Source organism: Hypomesus nipponensis, chromosome 27 (genome assembly GCF_054491055.1).
Source record: "Hypomesus nipponensis isolate SF chromosome 27, ASM5449105v1, whole genome shotgun sequence".
Taxonomy (NCBI): Eukaryota; Metazoa; Chordata; class Actinopteri; order Osmeriformes; family Osmeridae; genus Hypomesus; species Hypomesus nipponensis.
The window spans coordinates 5,211,631-5,233,230 of NC_140387.1; the positions used below are offsets into that span (position 1 = coordinate 5,211,631).

At 48.5% G+C, this 21,600-nt stretch overlaps 3 protein-coding genes across 7 annotated transcripts; 2 read left to right on the forward strand and 1 right to left on the reverse strand.

Moving 5' to 3' along the window:
- Positions 1-80: 80 nt before the first annotated feature.
- On the reverse strand, positions 81-5,045 carry LOC146220544 (uncharacterized). 4 transcript variants are annotated; one of them, XM_084694164.1, is made up of 3 exons: positions 3,407-3,592; positions 2,396-2,718; positions 81-2,341 (listed from the first exon to the last, which is right to left on the reverse strand). In XM_084694164.1, exons 1-3 carry the CDS (start codon positions 3,409-3,411, stop codon positions 1,170-1,172), a joined length of 1,500 nt encoding a protein of 499 aa, XP_084550290.1. In that variant the 5' UTR covers positions 3,412-3,592; the 3' UTR covers positions 81-1,169. The 4 variants fall into 4 exon arrangements, with proteins under 4 accessions (XP_084550290.1, XP_084550289.1, XP_084550288.1 ...); XM_084694163.1 differs by lacking the exon at positions 3,407-3,592 and adding an exon at positions 4,938-5,045 and having other exon boundaries at positions 81-2,718; XM_084694162.1 differs by having other exon boundaries at positions 81-2,718; positions 3,445-3,596.
- Positions 4,174-12,256, forward strand: LOC146220545 (protein phosphatase PTC7 homolog). Its single transcript, XM_084694170.1, has 6 exons — positions 4,174-4,700; positions 6,344-6,523; positions 7,265-7,463; positions 8,693-8,816; positions 9,203-9,332; positions 9,473-12,256. The coding sequence occupies exons 1-6, from the start codon at positions 4,499-4,501 to the stop codon at positions 9,529-9,531; spliced, it is 894 nt and encodes a 297-aa protein (XP_084550296.1). The 5' UTR covers positions 4,174-4,498; the 3' UTR covers positions 9,532-12,256.
- A 443-nt stretch (positions 12,257-12,699) lies between these two features.
- LOC146220546 (TBC1 domain family member 10A-like) lies at positions 12,700-20,453 on the forward strand. Of its 2 annotated transcripts, XM_084693922.1 has the most exons (9): positions 12,705-14,215; positions 15,623-15,722; positions 15,861-15,968; positions 16,076-16,182; positions 16,290-16,404; positions 16,539-16,604; positions 17,360-17,549; positions 17,648-17,802; positions 18,158-20,453. In XM_084693922.1, exons 1-9 carry the CDS (start codon positions 14,004-14,006, stop codon positions 18,515-18,517), a joined length of 1,413 nt encoding a protein of 470 aa, XP_084550048.1. In that variant the 5' UTR covers positions 12,705-14,003; the 3' UTR covers positions 18,518-20,453. The 2 variants fall into 2 exon arrangements, with proteins under 2 accessions (XP_084550049.1, XP_084550048.1); XM_084693923.1 differs by lacking the exon at positions 17,648-17,802 and having other exon boundaries at positions 12,700-14,215.
- The last annotated feature ends 1,147 nt before the right edge of the window (positions 20,454-21,600 follow it).

Genomic DNA, 21,600 nt, shown 5'->3' on the forward strand with positions numbered 1-21,600 from the left:
TGTAATATGTATATATATATATATATATATATATATGGTATTTTCACAGCTACCAGAAAATTAGCACAAAACCACTCATATTTGACCTTCAAGACTTTAAGCATACCAAAGTCATAGCAGTATTGGAGGAATACATTCTAAAGAGCAATAAAAAGACATCTTATTTCTAAGTTACAGCCAATGTCATGTAAACTGGTACATGCTTGAGAAAAAACATTTCTATTTTATAGAATATTGATCCTTAAAAGTGAAATAAGTGCACTTCAGATAAGGAAAGCAGGGCAAGACATCTGGAGTGCAGTGGAGACGGAGGGAGACAGTTGCAAGGGGAGTGGACAAACAATGAAAAAGCACACTTCTTTCAATGAGACAGTGTTGACAAAACTGACCACCATGAACATGGAGACCACAAGGAGACCACAAGACACAGACACAGTTCAATTGCAGAGATTTGCCCTAAAGAGTTCATACATTGCCGCTTACCAGATGGCTATAATTAAGATGCTTCCGTGAAATCGTAGATGTCTACAATGATAGTTGTATGTTAGTATATTATGTTTGCGTAATACTGTTTAGCGTTTGCCTGATTACATAACAGGTATGTTTTGTTTACAGTCAATGAACAAACTTGCAATGGAAAGGATTATATTAGTGTCAAGAGGGTTTAATACAGATACTATCAATGCACAAAGTATACAGTATGTTATCATGCATTTGCATGGACCTATTATTATTTCATGTAAATACAGTGTTTTCTTAAAAGAACTGGGACTCAAGCTGCTCTACCACAACTGGATGCCAAAATATGAAGACAATAAATACTAAAAAATAAACTGCACCTACAATAAGAAAACCAGCAAAAAATTGAATTAGTGCAAATTTTACAGTAGTACTATAATGTGATGGGGTCAAGAAAGTTAAAAAGATATCAAAAACCTCGTAAAGGCTCGGTTAAATGATGTGACACCCTGACTACTTCCATGTCTCAACTGTCCCTAAACATTTGAAATACGTGTCAGTTAACCAATGACCTCATTCTTTGGCTGAGAGGCCTGTCCCGGTCCCTTTTCTACTTTCGTGTGTAAGAACCCATCCTATCCTCATCGATCAACCCGGTGATGAGGTTAGTGTAGGACACGTAGATGGCTTCGTGCATGCGTGTCCCGGTTTTAGTGCAAGAGAAGAGTACTGCTCAGGACCATGAAGAGGATGGTGACCTGGCGGATGAGCCCTTGACTGAGAGGATCGCTACGGCTGGGTTCGCTCATGCGCTGCGCCGCCTGTTTCTGCAGGAATCTTTCCGAGTAGTTCATGTAGAGCTCCACACAACGCCGCGCCTTCATTTGCTCCATCAAGGCAGGGTAGCCGATCTCCTCGATCCCGACGACGTCGTCGTCAACCTCTGGCGCCGCCCCGCCCTGGTCACTGGGAGTCGGAGGATTTGTCGTCTCAGTCAGGTTTGGGCTGTTGTCTCCGTTGCCCTGAGGGTTGATCTTCTGTATGCCCTGGTTGCTAGGGGTAACCCGCGCGCCGCTGTCCTGTTTCTGAAAAAGATCCGTCCTTTTCATGCAGGCGTCCATAAAGCTGACATAGGTCTGCGCCTCCGCTGGGGGGTTGAAGACGTAGTCGCGTCCAAAGTCGTTTTCGTCGGTGGATTTGGACCCGTAGCGGCGGTACATGTAGTTGTTGTAATATTGCTCCTCCTCGGGGTTACGGAAGTTGAAGTGTGGCTTGGGATAGCGGCCGAGCCCGTAGCCGATTGCCATCCCTGCCACGGCTCCGACACCAGCAGCCATCATCGCCTTCTTGGCAAAGCCCTGAGATTGCTGAGAGGGGTTGTAGCCCATGCCTTGAACCGAGCGTGAAAAGGGTGAACCTCCACCCTGTCCATAACCACCCTGTCCATAACCACCACCCTGTCCATAACCACCACCCTGTCCATAACCACCGCCCTGTCCATAACCCCCTCCATAGCGGGGGCTGAGAATCTTACTATCAGGGTTCCTGTTGGGGTATCCTCCTCCATAGCCTCCACCCGGATAACCACCTGGCTGACCCCAGCCTCCTCCTCCGCCGGCAGGGTACTGGTTGGGGTAGCCTCCGGCGGCCGGGTAACCTCCTGCTGCTGGGTACTGGTTAGGGTATCCTCCTCTGCCTGGATTTTGGTTGGGATAGCCACCAGCAGCGGGATAGCCACCAGCGGCAGGATAGCCGCCAGCGGCAGGATAACCACCCGCAGGGTTCTGGTTTGGATAACCTCCTGGATTTACGCCTCCCCTTCCTGGGTTCTGGTTGGGATAGCCACCTGCCGCTGGGTAGCCACCTGCCGCTGGGTAGCCACCTGCAGCTGGGTAGCCACCTGCAGCTGGGTAGCCACCTGCAGCTGGGTAGCCACCTGCAGCTGGGTAGCCACCTGCAGCTGGGTAGCCACCTGCAGCTGGGTAGCCACCTGCTGGAGGGTACTGTTGGTTAGGATTCTGATTGGTTTTCCCAGGATAACTACCACCTGCAGGGTAAGGGTTGGGATTCCTGTTGGGAGTTTGTGGCTGTCTGGGGTAATTTGACTGAGTGTTTGTAGTTTTTGATGGCTTGCTGCTGGAGGTTTTCTTGCCGCTACTGCTGCTACCGCTCCTCTTGGCCCACGTAGAGTCAGTATGCAGGACAGCGATGAGTGTCAAAGACACGAAAAAGAAAACACACAGCTTCCCCATCACTGACCTGGAAAAAAAACAACAATGAGGCTCATCCGTTACAGGACCTTTTAATCTAGGCCTATTTTTCCTTTTGTAAATGTCTATTTTAACCGTGACAGCGCTGCTCTCAATTAATAAATGACTGAAATTAGCTTGTTCCAGAGATCGACATATTTATTTTTTAAGGTAGCTCAGTGAGGATGGGTGTAGCTCAGTGAGGATGGGTATTGAATTGGTCTTATTTAGACGTTCAATTCAATGAATAGAATGATGCCCTAGCTGTTAAGATTTTCAAAGCGCTCTCTGAAACGAACTGCAGCCTACTTGGTTCGAGCCTCGTTTAAGACATAGCAACATGGGACGGTACCCAATACATTAAGACGATCTTTAAGGATAATAGGTTGACCAAAACAATTAGCTATATTTCCACTGACAATTTTGTTCGGAATTTCGACGAAGCTATTGAATTAAAACTGCGCACAATGACATGGCCGACTGTAGCCTACCCAAGCGATGACAGATACACAGTTTATATTAACCTATATGTATAGGCCTATATAAGACAACCAATATAAACTCGGAAATATGAGAAAATGTTACATTTTACATTATAGCAACAGCTGTTGGTTATATAACGACGTACGTAACTACAACGTCCGTTATTTAAGGCTAAACAAGGCGGTGGGACTGAGCCATGACAAATTGTGAATTACCTCATCTTCTTTCGATAACAGTCATAAGCCGTTCTTACCGAAATTGCTGTTGTTATTTCCTAATAAATGCGTGGTTCAATCAGTTTGTGTCCCTGTCGTAATTTGGTTGACCCTTCCACCCGTTGTTTATAACGCGAAATCGGGAGCGGCTCTCCGCATTTATCTTTAACGGGAACGGTCAGAGCTCCTCCTCCTTTTGGCACTGGCAATGCACGTGAATTTAAAGACATTGGGTATTTCAACGCATATACGAATGGCCTCCATATAATTTAACCTACCCCTATAGAATGAACCCCATCATTTGTTAATAAATATATGAGAAAATAAATAAATTCCACTTGCTGGTTTTAGCTTCTGAAAACGGCCACTAGGGGCAGTACTAGAATAGTCGACAACCTCTCCAACCTCTAGGAGAATCTGCAATGGTCAATCTTCTCAGCACAATGTATTTAGCTTTTTTTGGTAAGATTCATGTAATATACAGATGGCGTGTAAAAAGGGATAATGAGTCAATACTTATTATATCAAATCACAAACACTGATCTGCCAAACTGGAAAGAAATGCTTCTGAATCTTATACACCTATCAACATTTTTGTTTCAGTCTTTAATTTCGGGCCTATGAGCACAACTGCAAGAGAGAAACTTGAATCAAGTGCACTATTTGGATAATTTGTTCCATTGCGCAGACACTGCCTACATCTAAGAAAAAAACGACCTCTCATGCCTAGATTGGCTCGCGTGCGCAGAAGCTTGTGACGTCGCAACCGATTTACCAGGACCCGTATCTAGCCAAGTCCGACTGCTAGGTCGGTGGATTCGACCGAGAAGAGGAACAATGTCTGTCAGAATGGTGCACACTGGAGGAACCGAGGCTATGTCCACCGACATTTAAATAACCGCTGCTAATTAATCTCATAGGACAACAGGACTTCCACACAGTCGTAGCCCAATTTGACCAACACTGTTGTATTTAATTCAGAGGTGGCGACAGTCAAAACAGATGGTGGACGGTTAAGCAGCTAGTCTCCAAAGTATACGGGACGCCTGTAGTGGGCTCGGAAAGGTAGAGACCGGGCGCTCGTTCTTGGGGATGTTATCCGTACTCTCTTATAGCAGACTGGTTGCGAGGGCTGTCCTCGGCGGACTATCTCAAACGGATGGTCGGGACTACAGCTTGATCACAGCTAGTTGTGGTTTTGGGAAAGACTTTCGTAAGGGCATCTTGAAGAAAGGGATGTGCTACGGAGACGATGCCTGTTTCATAGCCACAAATAAGTCCGCAGACGTATTGGGTAAGATTATATTCTGTGTTCCAATTGCTATCGTTCTTGTGTTAAACACATAACTAAATTACACATTTAAATTAACGGCAGTAACCTTAAAGAAACTGAAATGGAGTTGTATGACCTTCACTTCAGTTAGCACGTGTCGCCCACTCATGAAAACACAACAACCCCCACCCATTGTGCAACCCTGTTTTAACCTCTACGATCTTAATTTGAAAGTTATTTTCCCTGTGTAGTACTTACCATTCTAAACACAACAAAATATTCGACTATACCTACGTAATAAGGAAAGCGTGGTGCCGGGATTTTTTTTAAACACTTAAGTTAAGAAAGAAACGCCGACGACCTTTCACCTACAAATGAGTGAAGTGCATTTGAGTTGTAGCACTGCTGGTGGCTACAATATGATATTAGTAGATTAGCCTTTACGAGTCTAGATTCATCGTGAGTGAAATGTTGCATTTGCTAACTGCACTGTAAAAAAAAAAAACGTGACGTTTGTTTTTATAAAACAAACGTCACGTTTTTTTGCGCATAGTGTTCACAAAATTAAGAGCTCTGTCTCATTATACCTAGAGCAATCTAACACAATCAGACAACAATATGGTTAATTACTGCCTCTTGTAACGTTTTGTTGTTGTTATTGTTTTTCTGTACTGTAGGCTTCTCTAGTTTTAAAGGTCAGTATGGTTGAGCATGGAGGCAGCCATGTTGCTACGACTTCTAGCTTCACAGGCTATAACTGAAAACTCACTATTTGATACCGTTTCCTGGGCTATATGTTGATTATGTAGCTCGTGTAAGTTAGCATGTGTAAGTGATGGCTGCAAGACGTCAAGTTGATAGTAAAAAAACGCAGGATGAGTCATCGCAACAAGTCGTGCGGATCAAAATTGATGCAGTGAAGTGCTGTCCCACAGTGCTACTGTCTCTGTAAAGCAAGGATACTTAAATCTCTTTGATTTCATATTGCTTGTTCAATTTGCACTCTTCAGAGAATCAACATGCTTGTGAGACTAGTCTTCCATTGAGTGCTCAATCCACAGTTTCTTATGTAATCATTACCTTGTTTGAAGGATTCAGTAAGGTGTCCGTTTTAGTATATGTCAAATTGTGTGGAAGGCAGAAGTCGCTAGCCATGGTTTTCGACAGAGACTCACTGGTGTTAACATTTCTGACAGGATACATATTGTTCACAATCTGCTGCTGATTTAAGACCATAAACAGACCTTGAACTGTAGCTCAAGGCAGGCTATAGAGGAATTATTTAAAATCTCCCAGGAATGCATCGATTTAGCTGAAATACTGTATTACGGGGTGCATTTATGGTGCATGTCTATTGCTATCAGAATGACTTAAGGGTTGGCATATGAACATGTGTGTACAGGTGAAAGGGTAAAATGGTCCTCTCTGTGGGTGACCGTAGTCTGTCCTGGTCTTTGTCTTCTAGATGACGTAGCAGCTGCCACTTAGAACGACACTTGTGTTTGTCTGGCCAGTTGGAGGGTTGTGTATTTAAGAGGTTGGAATGTGACACAATTTGGTTGTCTTAAAACACCACCTCAAAGGTCTCTGGGCGCGAGCAAAGATGCATCTCAACACCACCAGCAGCGATTCATCTCCTTTCTGACGTCCGTTCCCCCCCCCAGGTGTAGCCGACGGCGTGGGGGGCTGGCGGGACTACGGCGTGGACCCGTCGCAGTTCTCCACCACGCTGATGAAGACGTGCGAACGTCTGGTGAAGGAGGGTCGCTTCACGCCCAGCAGCCCCGTGGGGATCCTCACCTCGGGCTACTACGAGCTTCTACAGAACAAAGTCCCGCTGCTCGGTAAGAGAACCCACACGTCGACATGCCTGACTGGCCGGCCCACCTGTGGAAGGAAATGCTGGGGTGGGGGGGGGGAGGGGTGAAAGAGGAGTAGAATAGAGTAGATATTTGTGGTGGAGGGAGATCCGGTCCTGTTGTTGTGTTTTCTCTTGTTGAGCAGTGATGGGATGTGTATGGAACGGCACCCCTACTTCTGACTAGACAACCCCCATGTCTGTCTGCCACCCCGGGAGTCCGCCCTTTTCACACCAAAGCAGCTGAAATACCAGGGAAGGGAGTCGTCACAGAACTGGCTAGCGAGGTCACAGGTTTTGCTCTAAAGCCTGGCCACGTGAGCGCCCGAGGTCAGATTTCAGCCGAGGCCCCCGCATCGCAGGGAGGGGCAGCGCTCGACGTCAACGAAGCGGCACAGAGTCCCGATGTTTGTCCATCAGAAGCGACCCACTTTTTTTTTCTCATTTTGGGCGGGGGGAGGGCGCGAGGGGAGCTCTTGCGTGTCCCGTAAAAGTTTCCCCTCGCAAGGTCACTCGACAGCAGGAGCTGCAAGCATGCGACTGGGAAGAGGGAAAGGACGGGGGCCTTTTTGTTTTGGGTGTCCGTGCCAAACATGTCTTTCCAGTACTTGGAATGAGATCTCACCCCCCGTCCCCCCTCGCCATAGCAACACTTACTGGTGCCCCCCAGTGGAGCAGTCTGATACAGGAAATGACATGTTCTGAATCCCTCCCCCTTCAAACCCAGGGAGCAGCACGGCCTGTATTGTGGTCCTGGACAGGCGACGCCACCGACTGCACACGTGCAACCTGGGGGACTCGGGCTTCCTGGTGGTGCGAGAAGGGGAGGTGGTGCACCGCTCGGACGAACAGCAGCACTACTTCAACACGCCCTTCCAGCTGTCCATCGCCCCCCCCGGGGCCGAGGGGGTGGTCCTCAGCGATAGGTCAGTCGCGCACCCTCCGCGCTCCCCTCTTCCACTCGGCCGCGAAGCTGCCCCCATTGCCTTCGCTCAGACGATAGTGTTTAGACGTATCCCTCGGGGTTGAGTACGGGATGTATTCAAAGGTACCAACATGCTACGTAACGGTTGTAATGATCGTTTGACATTTATCGGTTGTACAGAATCAGCCCCCCCCCCCCCCCTCCCCAGCTTGACCTAGCGTGCACGTGTCATAAGCTGCTAGTCCCTGGCATGAGTTTAGTTTTTTTTTTTTTTTTTCATTGCTGCATAGCCATGTGACTGTAAGCCCTCACTTCAGCTGTGCTGCCAGCAGTGTGTCATGACAGACGCGCAAACACACACACACACACACACACACACTCACACACACACACACACACTCACTCACTCGGGCTCATTGGCAGAGGGAGTTGAACAAGACTACACGCCACAGGGCTTGTTTTCTCCAGACTCTTAAGGGTTGAGATGATGTTTAGACTATAGCCTCCCTCTGTGTCTCTGCCTTTCAATGAGAGGGTTTCACGTTTTACAGAGCTCGGCAGGCTGGCTAAATGTTCTTACTTGGAGGACGTGCAGTGTATTACTGTTTCTCATGGTCCAAAGAACGACAGATAAGGTTACATTGTCCCTTCATGGCTCATGAATCGACAAACATTTGTAACTCAATCAGTCTGTCGGTCTTGGGAGATAATTGTGTGTAATGTAGTGTGTATGTATATACAGTGGCTATGGCTAAATGGCTTGTCAAGTCTAATTTGGTCCTTGAAGGAAAACCAAACCAAATGTTATTATCTCCTTATTCTAAAATTCAATTTTTTACTTTAGCACTTGTTGGCACAAGCAGGCTTTTTTTCCCCCAGCACCAGGGCTTCACAGGGGCTGGTTGAAGGGAGTCAGGAATAACCCAAGGGCACAGGGTTACAGACGACTTCAAGGAAGTGGAGCTGACACCTTGGTGTGATGCCACAGAGCATTCTGGGTACGGGGGGGGGCAGCTACTCCTGAGAAGGCGCGGCAGGTTTAACTATCTTGTGTGCCAGGATTAGCTATCTGGTGACTTCAGTCTCGTATATCTCTCTCTGTCTCTCTGTCTCTCTCTCTCTCTGTCTCTCTCTATTCAAGGCCGGCGATCTTTCAGCCTGCCTCGTTTCACTTTCTGTAGTGCTCGACACCCTTCTGACATGCACCCTCCCCCCCCTCTCCGTCCGCAGCCCAGATGCAGCTGACAGTTCCTCATTCGACGTACAGCTGGGTGACATCATCCTCACCGCTACTGACGGCCTCTTTGACAATATGCCAGACTACATGATCCTTCAAGAGCTAAAGAAACTCAAGGTACCACTCACATTTAGTCATTTAGCAGACGCGCTTATCCAGAGCGACTTACACTAAGTACTGGGACATTCCCCCCCGAGGCAAGTAGGGTGAGTCGCCTTGCCCAAGGACACAACTTCATTTGGCACAGCCGAGAGAATTGAACCAGCAACCTTCAGATGACTAGCCCGAATCCCTTACCACTCATCCACCCGACTCCCTTCCATGCAAAATAGATTCCCATTTCCCCAGAGTTGGCACACGATTTTGAACATGTATGAAAATAGTCTGATGTGAGGACGTAGCTCTGCCGTTAAGACACAGACGCAGCGAGAGTTCGATTCCATTTTTGCCATGTTTGATCTGCGTCTCTATTCTAACGACCAAATATGCGTCCCCTCTTCCAGAGCACCAACTACGACAGCATCCAGCAGACGGCCCAGAGCATCGCGAAGCAAGCCCACGAGCTGGCCTACGACCCCAACTACATGTCCCCGTTTGCACAGTTCGCCTGCGCCAACGGCCTGAACGTCCGAGGTGAGAGGCAGTGCCTCCGAGGTGACGCGTCGCCTCACGGGCCAGATTAGTGCCGCGCGTCGTCGTTTGGAGTTGGACAATCGGAGGGACTCACTTTTTCGGTTTTGTTCTTCCTCTCTTGTGTCTTGTCGATTTTACAGGGGGAAAGCCCGACGACATCACGGTGCTGCTGTCCATCGTGGCAGAATACACAGACTGACGGCACGCGGCCAGTGTGCTGTGGCCGGACTGTTCCTTCTGCCCCCCACCCCCGAGTCTTCCACGCCTTTCGACCCCTCTAATGTGCGCCGGTGCTTTCTGGGGTGTGGGGCAGGATGGCCAGCCAACCCCCCCTCCCTCTCTCTCTCTCTCTCTCTGTCTCTCTCTGTCTCTCTCTGTCTCTCTCTGTCTCTGCTCCCCAGTGTGCTGTGTGGGAGCAGACAAGGGCATCTATTCCCGTGCTGGTCCGTGATACAGGAGGACCAGGGTGGCTCACCAGGACGCATCTTCGACATCAATGGCATCCTCCCTTCATCGGTACTGTGACTGAGGGACAGTGAAGTGAACTGGGAGGGATGGCACAGGCCTAGAATGTAGCCCCTCATCTCTCCACAATAGTGGAATAAAGCCATGGTTTAGGGTTCGCTCGTGTCGGCGTCGCGTAAGTCGTGTGCACGTATGTGTAAGGGTTGTTGGACTGTGTCGTCATAGGTGAAAGTGAAGGACAAAATGTTTGGGGGGGAGGGGTCAGAAGTAGAGCTTTTTAGGCTGGCGTGCGTGCTGTTTGGGGTGGGATGTTTGTTCTGTGCTGGAGGGAGACCTTGGTATCGGTTGAGTGATCAAAAGGTAGGGTTAAGAGTGTCTGCTGAATGACTAAATGTTATGTGTTGCCAGTTTGGCCTGTTTACCAGAGAAGGGTAGGAAGGGCATACCAATAGGGATTGAATGTGAAGTGGGTGCTGTCTGTAAATGTCTTGTCAGAAAGCACACCTCCTTTTGGGTTTGTATATATTGTTTGTCATATAATGGTGGGTGCATTCACATGGTCGCGGCAAAGGTAGTCAAAGCAAGAGGTGTTCACATCACACGTGTGCTGGACGTGCACACAAATATGAATGAATTTATCTCCACTGTTTTCAGAGGATTGAACCTTGAAGTAAATATTCTCAATCTCTCTTCCATGAGAATGAAAACAGAAAGTTTTGTGGATTGTGGTTTTGACGGCGCTCCATTGTGTCATGTCAGAAACGTTTGCGTGTGCGAGTTTGGAATGTTTCGTCTTTTGCTGTTAGACATGGAAGACAGGCATCTGGGAATGCCTTGAATTCAAATAGGTCACGTCTGAATCACAAAGGATTTATTTTTGTAACTTGATGTTATATTGTTTTCAAGAGTATGATAAAAAAAAAATTGTAGTAAAAGTGTGACAGACTCACAGCATGACTTGCATTTTTGGCTAGTAGAATCATACTAATTGGCCTCAACAAGTATTGGGTGTGGTATGTGTAATGGCTGTTAACTTTTTTTCACCTGTCTCATAATAATGATTACTTGCTGCTTCTATTTTGTAAATCTTATGTGTGTGTAACTACGTTATTTAAGTAAAAAAAACGGTCAAGATTGTATCATGTTTGTATGTGTTTGAATGTGCGTGCTGTAATTAATTATTGCTTATGCAAGGACATTGATGATACTGTTCTGGTCTTGGTGTCCCACCAATTCTTTACCCTCAAACTGCCCTTTTTTTGTAATGTGTACTTAATGCACTGACTTGTGAGGTCTTGGTCAATGCCGCGCTTTTCCAAGCCAGTGCATAAACAGACTTAGCTCAGGATTGTCATCGCTCATTCTGTGCTGAGGGAAAAAACGTAAATATTACCATTACATAATTCCAATTGGTTTACGAAATTGTGTATGTCACTCGGAAAGCAAATGCATCAGTCATGTGTAATAGGCTGTGAGGTTGTATTGAATGGCAGCCAGGCAACTAAGATGTCTTTTGTGCCTAAAGCAATGTTACCAGAATAGTGATTGAATCGTGATCATGGCGTTTAGATGCAAGTGGCCGGTGATCCAAAATCACGGTGCTGGTTTTTTTGCTCGAGTTGTGTTTGATCAAACCAAAGAAGGAAAGCCATAAGCACAGGCGTGACCAGGGTACTGCCTTGGAAGCCTTGCTGTCAACGGAGATCAATAACCGTCACTGTGTTGTTCCACTTGCGGTGGTTAAGCATACGAATATTTCCCAGAACATTTTCAAAGCATCGTCTACAGATCAATGGCTTGCAAGAAAATTAAACATACATTTGGTTTGTTCATTGTGGGTCATTTCACGAGTGATTGAATCCCTTTTGTCCCGCTATGCACATTCTGTCTTTGCATGAAAGTGGTCATTGTCAAAGCTGTTTGCACCATTGGAATCAGTAGCTATAACAAGGACACCCAACCTGCTCTACCCTGCCTCCTGGAAGTCTACCTGGTGTCATGCTTCATGCAAAGTCACTTAGAATCGGTTCCATCGTACTCATCTGAGAAAGCAGCGATTGGTTTTTAGGGAATTTGAATGATCTGTTCATAAGTCACGGCAGAGCAGATTGCAGTGGTTTAAAAGATGACATGGGTCGAGAGCACAGATTCCGCCTTAACAAAAGAACAACCTGTATACCAATGAAGAGGCCTTTTCTGGCAGTGCAAGCCTGTCCTGTCTGAGTGTGTTTTCCCTCAGTGTTCAATGTGATTTACTGTATGCCTGCCCTGTCTTAGTATGCCGATTTTTGGCACTGTGTCTGCAGTCTAGGCAAAGTATGATTGTGGTCCTTCCAGCGAACAATGTGTTTCGAAGAACTCCTTCTGTGTACAGTGTAAAATACAGAACTCGTTTCTGTAAATATGTTTTCAAATTGTAAAATATTGAAATAAAGAATATAGTATTTGTACAAAACACACTTATATGGGATTGTTTTGTTTTTTTTGTGCTTAATTTGTAGCCACAGTCTGCCCCACTCTGCTGGGTAGCACAGTCTCATCAACCTTAGGAGTCAGGTGGCTGAGCGGTGAGGGAGTTGGGCTACTAATCAGAAGGTTGTTGGTTCGATTCCCCGGGTGTGCCAAATGATGTTGTCCTTGGGCAAGGCACTTAACCCTCCTTGCCTCAGGGGAATGTCCCTGTACTTACTGTAAGTCGCTCTGGATAAGAGCGTCTGCTAAATGTAAATGTAAACCTGGCTGTTTCTGAGCTGTGTTGATATGGATATTCTACATTTGCCTCGCTATTTGCCTGATACCACTGTAAAATCCCAGGCTTGTTCTCATATCCCCAGGGAGAGACTTACAGGAAATCATTACTCTCTAAAAACTGGCAGAGGAGACCGGAATGAAATCATGAACAAGGAGACAGTCAGACACATTAGGCCTGTGGAGCACATGGTAGGTTTACTAATGGCCGGTAATTCATGAAGATACATATGATTAGGTTCTTAAAACTTTAGTGTGACAAGTTCCCTTCACCAAAACCTAGACTATAAAACCATAGACTTCAGGAGCATAATATTTATGAAGTAACCATGTAAAATATAAGGCTCTGTCCTATATGGTTGGAGAGCAACTGAACAGTGGTCAAAGACGATTGTTTGGATTGCTCAACATAATGTTTTTGTCATTAAATGTTTGTTTTTCAGTTATGTGCTGAGATTTAGGATTACAACTGCAGAGTTTAAAAGGATCAAAAAGGACCACAGTTTTTCTGCAAATAAGACTGACCTCAATTCCTTTCAGTCTTATAGAGCTGTCACAAACTGAGAAACCAGAATTCATTAAATGTGCATAACATCCGCATGGACATCAAGTGTCAAACTTAGTGTGTGTATGAAGAGTGAAGCAGAGTGTGTGATGTTTTCCTAGAAACTCACCAAAACTGTGTGACTTGATCCTGCATGACCTTGAAACTATTCCTACTGTTGCTGTGTATAACCTATGGAGACTTCGATCTGCAGGATATATTGAATAGATGCAAAACCAATTTTCTTATATTGAATACACCCTTACATACAAAGCACATTCACGGCGATTCAACTGTAAACTCTTATGTAAATCAAAGTGAAGGTATTACACAAACAGTTTATGACACTGTTAGTGCTACCCACAGACAAACCGTACCCATTACACTTACAATGTACTTTCATCACCGGCAGATAGCAGCAAAGCCCAATGTACAAGCTGGTCGTACATTCGAGCTATCTAGAGCTAGCTTGTAACTTGCTGACAACAGAGATTCGAGGATGGTTGTCAGGTGATGCTAGCTAACAATTTAGCAGTGAGATAGTCGCGTCCCTTGGGATTTATTTACTTGCTCATTTACAATTAATACGTGCACATGTACTCTAGCTGAAGAGGAAGTTTAGTCGCTAATTGACGCGGACCAATTTAAATAACTAGTGCTAGCTAGCTAGCTAGCTAGCTAGTAACTTACCGGTTAGCTGAGCTGTGTTTTTGTTTTGGTCGTAAATACAAGCTATCTTAGATTCTAAACTGATACATAGCTGAGCACTAGGACTAGATTTGTCATATTGAACTAGTCGGCTAGTCAGCTAGCTAACGTAGGAGTTCACATAGTAGTGTTCGGAGATGTTTCTGTTTACAGAAATACGTTTTAGTTGACCCACACTTTTAGGGAGATTTGCTAAACGGGTGTAGATGGCAAGAATTGAGCAAAGCAATGGCCTCCAGTCAGCACAGTCCACCAGAAGTTTACGAGGAACCATGGAAAACCTGACAGATGATGGAGAAGCAGAAGGGAATTCTTCTTTTGGCTCGGACTCAGAAGTGAACGGCTATGCCAACACTGGGGAGAGACAGACGGACAAATATGGTTTTATTGGCGGTGCCCAACAGTTTTCAGGAGACTCGTAAGTAACCATTGCTCCTCTGCCCTACACCTTACTACAGTACCCGGACACTTGACTTTACTAAGCTAGTTAGCTAGCTGTCAGCCCTAAGTCATGGAGATATGTTTGTTTGGTGAAAGTGGTGGTCCACTCAAGGCGAAAGCTAGACACATTCGTTCTTTCTGTCAGTACTGAGTTTGTGCAGATAATTCTGTTGAGCTATATTTTCTACAATGTACCAATAATACATTTGTTAAAGTGTTTACGACTTGACCAACTCTCGTTATTATAATTTGGTGACCTCAGTGTTGTATTTTCTCTACCTTGCTCAGAGCAGGGGCTCGTGAGTGGGGGGGGGGGGGGGGGGGGGGGGAGGTATAAGGGGAAAGTTGGACTCTCAAACCGCTTCCTGTTTTCCATGGTATTTTGCAAGCAGCACCAAGTGTCCTTTTACTGTTTTGTCAATCATGTCACCAGCTGCCACCGCCCCATCTAATGGCTGGCCCCTCCCTTCTCGAAGTCCAGACAGAGATGGATGAACCAGAGCAGAACACATAATGCTTTTTTTTTGAAGACCTTCAGTCATTTCATGTCTGTTTGCTGTCGCATGTTGTTGTTGTGGTTACTGATGAGTCAGTGGTTCTGGGTCGTCCTAACTGGTCCATGCGTGCATGTTCATCCCTGTTTGGTCTCCATTTCAGAGAGCCGTCTCAACGTGAGATAATTGTAATCCGACAATAATCGTCTATAATCCTGTTTATGCTAATCACTAGGGGGTATTTCTCTATCTTGGTTGCCAGGACAGCGCTGAGGCGTGTGTTGAACTTGAATGACCCCCATTCTTTTCCTCTGAAGTTTCATATTGGTTTTATTCAACTCCGTCAACACACTCAAAAAGAACTACGAGTTAGTCCCTTTGACCCTCCCTCCGAAGCCCTCTCAGTATTCAGGGAAATGCCTTTTTAAAAGCACTCCACAACCAGGCTGCCCGGAGCACTCTGGAGAGGAGACATGGGCTAGGCTACAACGGCAGCCATTGTCTAAGTCTCTTTGATCCTCCTCCGTTTCTCTTGTCATATTGAATGGACTCTAACATTAGGCCAGCTTCGATTGTGCTGTTCCGCCGTGTTTTCTAAAAGACAATGAATAGCCCGCTGCAAGGCTCCGCGGAGAACGGACCATCCGAAGATGAAGGAAGCAGATTGTGTCGGAGTTTCCCCACCAACACAAGTTCCTGTGTGAGAGATGTGTTCCTGTTTTAGTCGGCCCTCTCTCTGGGGTTGTCGTTTTCACGCGTTGCCGCGTGGGCCAAGCCTCGGACTGGATGCAGTGCACTTTTACTCATCACAGTGGGGATGACATAGGCCTGAGTCATGGCCGTCGGGAGAGTTGCGTAGGCCTCAACCGAGCTGTCCTCTCCCCCCACAGAGCAGAGGACGTTCCCCCCGAGGTGCTGAGGCAGAGGGAGGCCAAATGGCTGGACATGCTCAACAGCTGGGACAAGTGGATGGCCAAGAAACACAAGAAGGTCTGAGCGAGAAAGGGGGGCGTTCGACCTTCAAGTTGTGGTCCAATTTTTTTTTCCCCGCTTCTGTTTTGTACTAGTGTCTTCCTTTTCCTCTGCTCTCCGTCTCTCTCGGTGTCGTGTTGCGTGCTGCTCCCGCAGGTGAAGTTGCGCTGCCAGAAGGGAATCCCCCCGTCTCTGCGCGGCCGGGCTTGGCTCTACCTCTCCGGGGGAAAGGTGAAGAGGGAGCAGAACCACGGAAGGTTCCAGGTCAGTGCCCCTCCTCCCGTCACATCCACGACCCCACCCCAGCGGCCGTTCACGTTCCCCCGCCAGGCTTTACGAAACGACGCCCACCACCTGTGCGCGTTTCCCAGGAACTGGACGGCCAGCCCGGAGATCCAAAGTGGCTGGACGTGATCGAGCGAGACCTCCACCGGCAGTTCCCCTTCCATGAGATGTTCGTGGCGAGGGGAGGCCACGGGTGAGCCCCCTTTTATCTCGAGACTCTCGAGTCTCTTCTGAGGGCCTCTCTGTGGCGGTTTGGCCCCGCGGGGTTTTAAGCACGCCCCTTCGCGGCTGTGTTTGCAGGCAGCAGGACTTGTTCCGCGTGCTGAAGGCCTACACGATCCATCGCCCTGAGGAAGGCTACTGTCAGGCCCAGGCCCCCATCGCTGCTGTTCTCCTCATGCACATGCCGGCTGAGGTAAGAACACACACGCACACACACACACACACGCACGCCGTACTGTTAACAGACATGGGCAATACACATCGAAATAGGTGTCTCGTTCTGTATTGACACTTTGGGGGATTTTTTTTTTTTTGCTTCATTGGCAGGACGCATTCTGGGGTCTGGTCCAGATTTGTGAGAAGTACCTACCAGGATACTACAGCACAGGGCTGGTGAGACTGCGCCCCTCACACACACACAGTTACACTCATGCGAACGCCTAGGACTGACCCACTACACCGTCCCTAGATTCCCCCGAGTCACCCAGAACACGTTTATTTGACTAGTTTGTGAATGTTTGCTGACTTAGGAGGAGGAGGTTATATATGAGGTTCAAAGATCGACCGGTCAAGACAAAGTCATTTTACGAGTTCATCTGTCACCAAAAAGATTAGATATTTACCCAGCGGCCTCTGGGTGTGCTCTGAGGAAAAGAAGACTGTTGTGTAATTGCTGGCCTTGTGTTCAGCATGGATGGGGGAGCATGCTGTTACACAGCCATGTCATGGGTCCACTTCTCCTGCTTAGATTGGCAGCTCTGGTGTCATTGTGTGTCCTGGGGCCCACTCCGGTGGTTCGACTCCTCCCTAACGACTTAACGACGTTAAGCGCGTACTAGGCAGCGCGTGCCGCGTAAACCGACAACTCGATTAAACTGATTGAAAGGGCCTTATAGCTAGCTAGATAGCTGTCTCGTTCCCTCTCCTCTTTAACGCCCTCCGAGTCAATCTCTGTCCATATCTGCTCTCCCTCCCTCCCTCCCTCCCTCCCTCCCTCCCTCCCTCCCTCCCTCCCTCCCTCCCTCCCTCCCTCCCTCCCTCCCTCCCTCCCTCCCTCCCTCCCTCCCTCCCTCCCTCCCTCCCTCCCTCCCTCCCTCCCTCCCTCCCCTCCCCCCGGTTGACCGTCATGTCTGCGTGCGCCCCCTCAGGAGGCGATCCAGCTGGACGGGGAGATTCTGTTTGCCCTGCTGAGGGGCGTGTCGCCCGCGGCCCACCGTCACCTGAAGAAGCACAAGCTGGAGCCCGTCCTCTACATGACCGAGTGGTTTATGTGCGCCTTCTCCCGAACGCTTCCCTGGGCCTCGGTGCTGCGCGTCTGGGACATGTTCCTCTGCGAGGGTGAGGCCACGCACGCACACATCCCCGTACACCCACGTGCATCACACGTTCAGGGGACCCCCGACGGCTGATGGCGGCGACCTCGTCTCGACCCTCAGGGGTTAAGATCCTCTTCCGGGTGGGCCTGGTGCTGCTGAAGTGCATGCTGGGATCTCAGGAGAAGCTCAAGGCGTGCCAGGGCCTGTATGAGACCATGGAGCTGCTGAAGGCCATAGACGCCCGCTACATGCAGGAGAGCTTCCTGGTTCGAGAGGTACAGCCACACACACACACGCGCACACTCACACGGACGGCTGAAACGCACACGCGTGCAGACTTCAGCTGGCGCCGATGCCGTTAACTGCTGTTGAGAAGTAGCTCTCCAAGGTTATGGCCCAAACGGATCATTTGTAAAGGTTGCGCCGGCTGAAACGATTCCGTTTGGAATCAAGTGCAGACGTTGTAGAATGGCACGTTTGCAACGATGCGCAACATTAAAGCAATCGAGGGGCCCCTTCCAACAGCGCCCTTAGGCCTGTCCTCATCGTGGAAACGCCTCTGTCCTGCCTCTGTGGAGAGAGAGAGACCGCTTCTGCTGCACATGTCTGTGTCTCCCCCGGCCCCCCCAGGTCATGGAGCTTCCGGTGGCGGAGAGAGACATCGAGAAGGAGCACCTGGCCCAGCTGAGGCGCTGGAAGGAGAGCCGCGGCGAGCTGCTCTGCAAGTCCCCTCCCAGGATGCACGGCGCCCGGGCCATCATGGCGGCCGAGCCCCCAAGTCGCCAGGACCTGAGACAGAAGCCTACCATCGTCGTGGACTCGCCCCCGGCAACCAGGAGCGCCGAGGAGGACCCCAAAGGTGAAGAGAGGATGAAAAGCGTCAGTCCGCCTCCGGGAGCAGCCGACCCCTACCCTTCCTCCAGTGGCCCCTCCCCCTCGAAGGACACGCCCTTGCAGGGCTCCAATCAGAGCTTAGACACCTACCTGTGACACGAGGGAGAGAGCGGGGGATGTGTCACTTTACTTGACGGCTTGCCTCGAACCGGTCCTATCGTGTGTCACCCTGAACGCAACACCCCCTCCCATCCCCTCCGCACCACCCCAACCCTCCCTCCTAAAGCTACCCGCAACCACCGTCGGAACCATGTCCATCCCATTCCAGCACCAGCTCCATCGCCATTTCCAACTTGTCCGTGAAAGATGTGGCAGAGATCCCATCTGCATTTCCCCCCTTTTTGTGCTTCTCTTGCTGCGTTATTGTGTACAGACACGCGGGAGATTATGACCTTTCACTATCAGTTGAGAGATTGACGCTCTGACCTTTTTTGATATTCACCGGGCCATACGGGTATACAAACCAAGGCTGCAGGTGTCACAGCATGTTGGATCATTTCTGCTCACGCCCCAAGGCACTCGAGGTTCTCCACTTGATACTGAAGCGAGACACTACATGCCAGCGCGTACTAAACAAGCTTCCTTAGGAGTGCACTCGTTTGACCACAGAGAAAGACTATGGGTAAATGGCCAGCATACTGGTTTTGGATGAAGGCGGATCTTCATAGGTGTTGTTGATCTTTGCGACCACTAGAGGGCTCTGTGGGGCTGCATCTAAGGCTTCTCTGTGGGCTGGAAGAGTCGGGAGAAATTGAACCGGGAGATTAAGGAGATCTATACCAAAGATTGATTGTGTTTTTTTTTAACATGTTTGATTCCGTTCTGATTGCGACATTGTGATCAGTCTGCGGTAAACTTAGACAGAGACTTAGCGACGACTCGGACCGGGGAGAATGCCAATGGAAATGAAACCGAGAAGGTGAAGAGCCATGATCGATGGAGCTAACCTCCATTATACAGTTCTGTCCAAGGCTGTGAATATATTTGTATGTTATAATTGTGCAATATGACCATCCCCCCCCCCCCCCCCCCATCGTTTACCTGTTGTATATGATGTGATCAGATCAAGGACACAACAGTTCATGATTCTGAAGGATCACAAAACAGAAAATCAACTTTGGATTGTAGGAAACTGTGTTGACTTAAATGCTATATACTCTATATTTGTACTTGTCAATGACAAAGCACTTTCACGTTTGGGTAGCCTTTGAAAAGAGTATTCAGCAGCAACAATGAGGCTTGTATGTTTGAATAGTACAACTTGGATGCAAATTATATTTTTGGCCATGTTTGTACATTTGGGTGTTCCCAAACTCAAAGTAAATGCTTCACAGCAATTTCCACTCTTTGTGACCTAAGCCAGCTGTATTTTGTATTGTGCTTTCGGCCAATTTCCCCCTCTGAATGAATCAGTGTTTCAAGTCAGGCTCCGTATAAATGCACTGGTAGCCCCACCGTTGACCTGTTGGGCTCATTTGAAAAGACAATCCTAGATTGGAACAAAAAGTTTAAAAAAATCCCAGTGGTTTTGACAGGAGCACTTCCTAAAAAATATATAATGTTTCTGTCACCATTCTGAAGTGGTTGCTGTTGTGTACTTACTCTGAAACAACTCATGAAATGGACATATGACCAGCCCCTGACCTGAGCCCTTGTGTTTAAGTCTGATCCTTAAGGCTTCACCTGTCCTTAGTGTGGGTGGAGCCCTACCAGCCCGGGGGATACGGGGTGACAGATAAAGCACTTTGGAGCACATTAGTGGGGGTTCACTGTTGCTGGAAACTTGTTGGAATCGTTGAAGGAAATGTGTCCATGATTCAGTTTGTCATCGTGTGCTCATATTACCATCAGATTCCTCTTGGTTTGAGGCCAACCTGTCAACTCACCTCATGTCCTGATGTGCTGAAGAAACATTTCCAGTGCCACATCCCTCTCATGTTTACGTATTCAATCAGAGAATACATCTCCCTGTATCAACATGCTGTTTTTGAATTAAAACAATCCTATTTACATAAACACAATTTGATCTGTTTTTCCTCGATTCCTGTTTTATTGTGTGTGTGTGTTTCTCTAGTTGAAGTCAAAAAAGGAATTTAAGAAAAAAAAGTGACAGCATGATCATAGAGCAGAGATTGGGGCGAAATTGGAGGATGTAGGAATCGGGATAATCCTCGGCGCTGTCCTTCCCCTCGAACACTAACACACACACACACACACACACACACACAGAGCAGCTCACTTCCTGGGGACACCTGCTCCTGGGAGTCTTTCAGGCCCAGAGGGGAAATTAGCATCTCAAAGACGGCGGATTCCCACATTTCCCTCCCGATCGCCTCGGCCCGGCCACTTCCTATAGCCTCAGCGTGGATGCACAGGCAGCCTTCTGCCTCTATAGACCCCTTCTTCTCCCCTCAGAGGGATACATGCCGCACCCAACAATTGAGACATCCATGCAGCCCAACATCAACGCTGACTTTACCTCAGCCAGGCCCTCGCCTCTCCCATGGTTTGATTTCCGTCTCAACCCCCAACAAGAGTCCCATTATAAGTGGGCATCTCTGCCCGCGGCTCAAAGATGTGTCATGAGGTAACTCGGGCCGGGACAGAGAGACGCCTGCTCCTGATTTTATGGTGTCTCCGCACTTCCTATGCCCTGTAACGGAAGACGAAGAGGGGGGGATTTCTGTGGAAGGGCTCCACGCATGAGATCAAGGCTGCTGGAGGTTATTTATGACGCTCCTCGGAGAACCTGCCGGTCTCCACAGAGGGGACGGAACGACCCCGGGTGGATTGAGGATCAGCGGCGGACCCGGCCTTTCTCGCACGCCCGACCACCGCCGTGACGGGGACGCGTCCACGACAGCTGCTCGTTGAGGGGCGTCAGTGGGGAGGATCTGAAGAGGAGGCTTTCACGGGACCTCGCGTCGCCTCCCCTCATGCGTTTCTCCCGTTCGTCCCAGAGTGAACGGCGTCCCAACCCCTCCCCCCCTTGCCTTCCGCAAATCCCGCGCTGGTGACATTCAGACTGCGGCCGGACCAGAAGGGGGGGTGTAACAAGAGACCAGAGACTGGCCTCGCCCCCGCTAATCTGAAGGGGAGGAAAAAACGAGCCAGACGTGGCCCCCTAACCGACCCAGCCACAGTGCACTGAAGACAGACTGTTCACCCAGTACACCCAC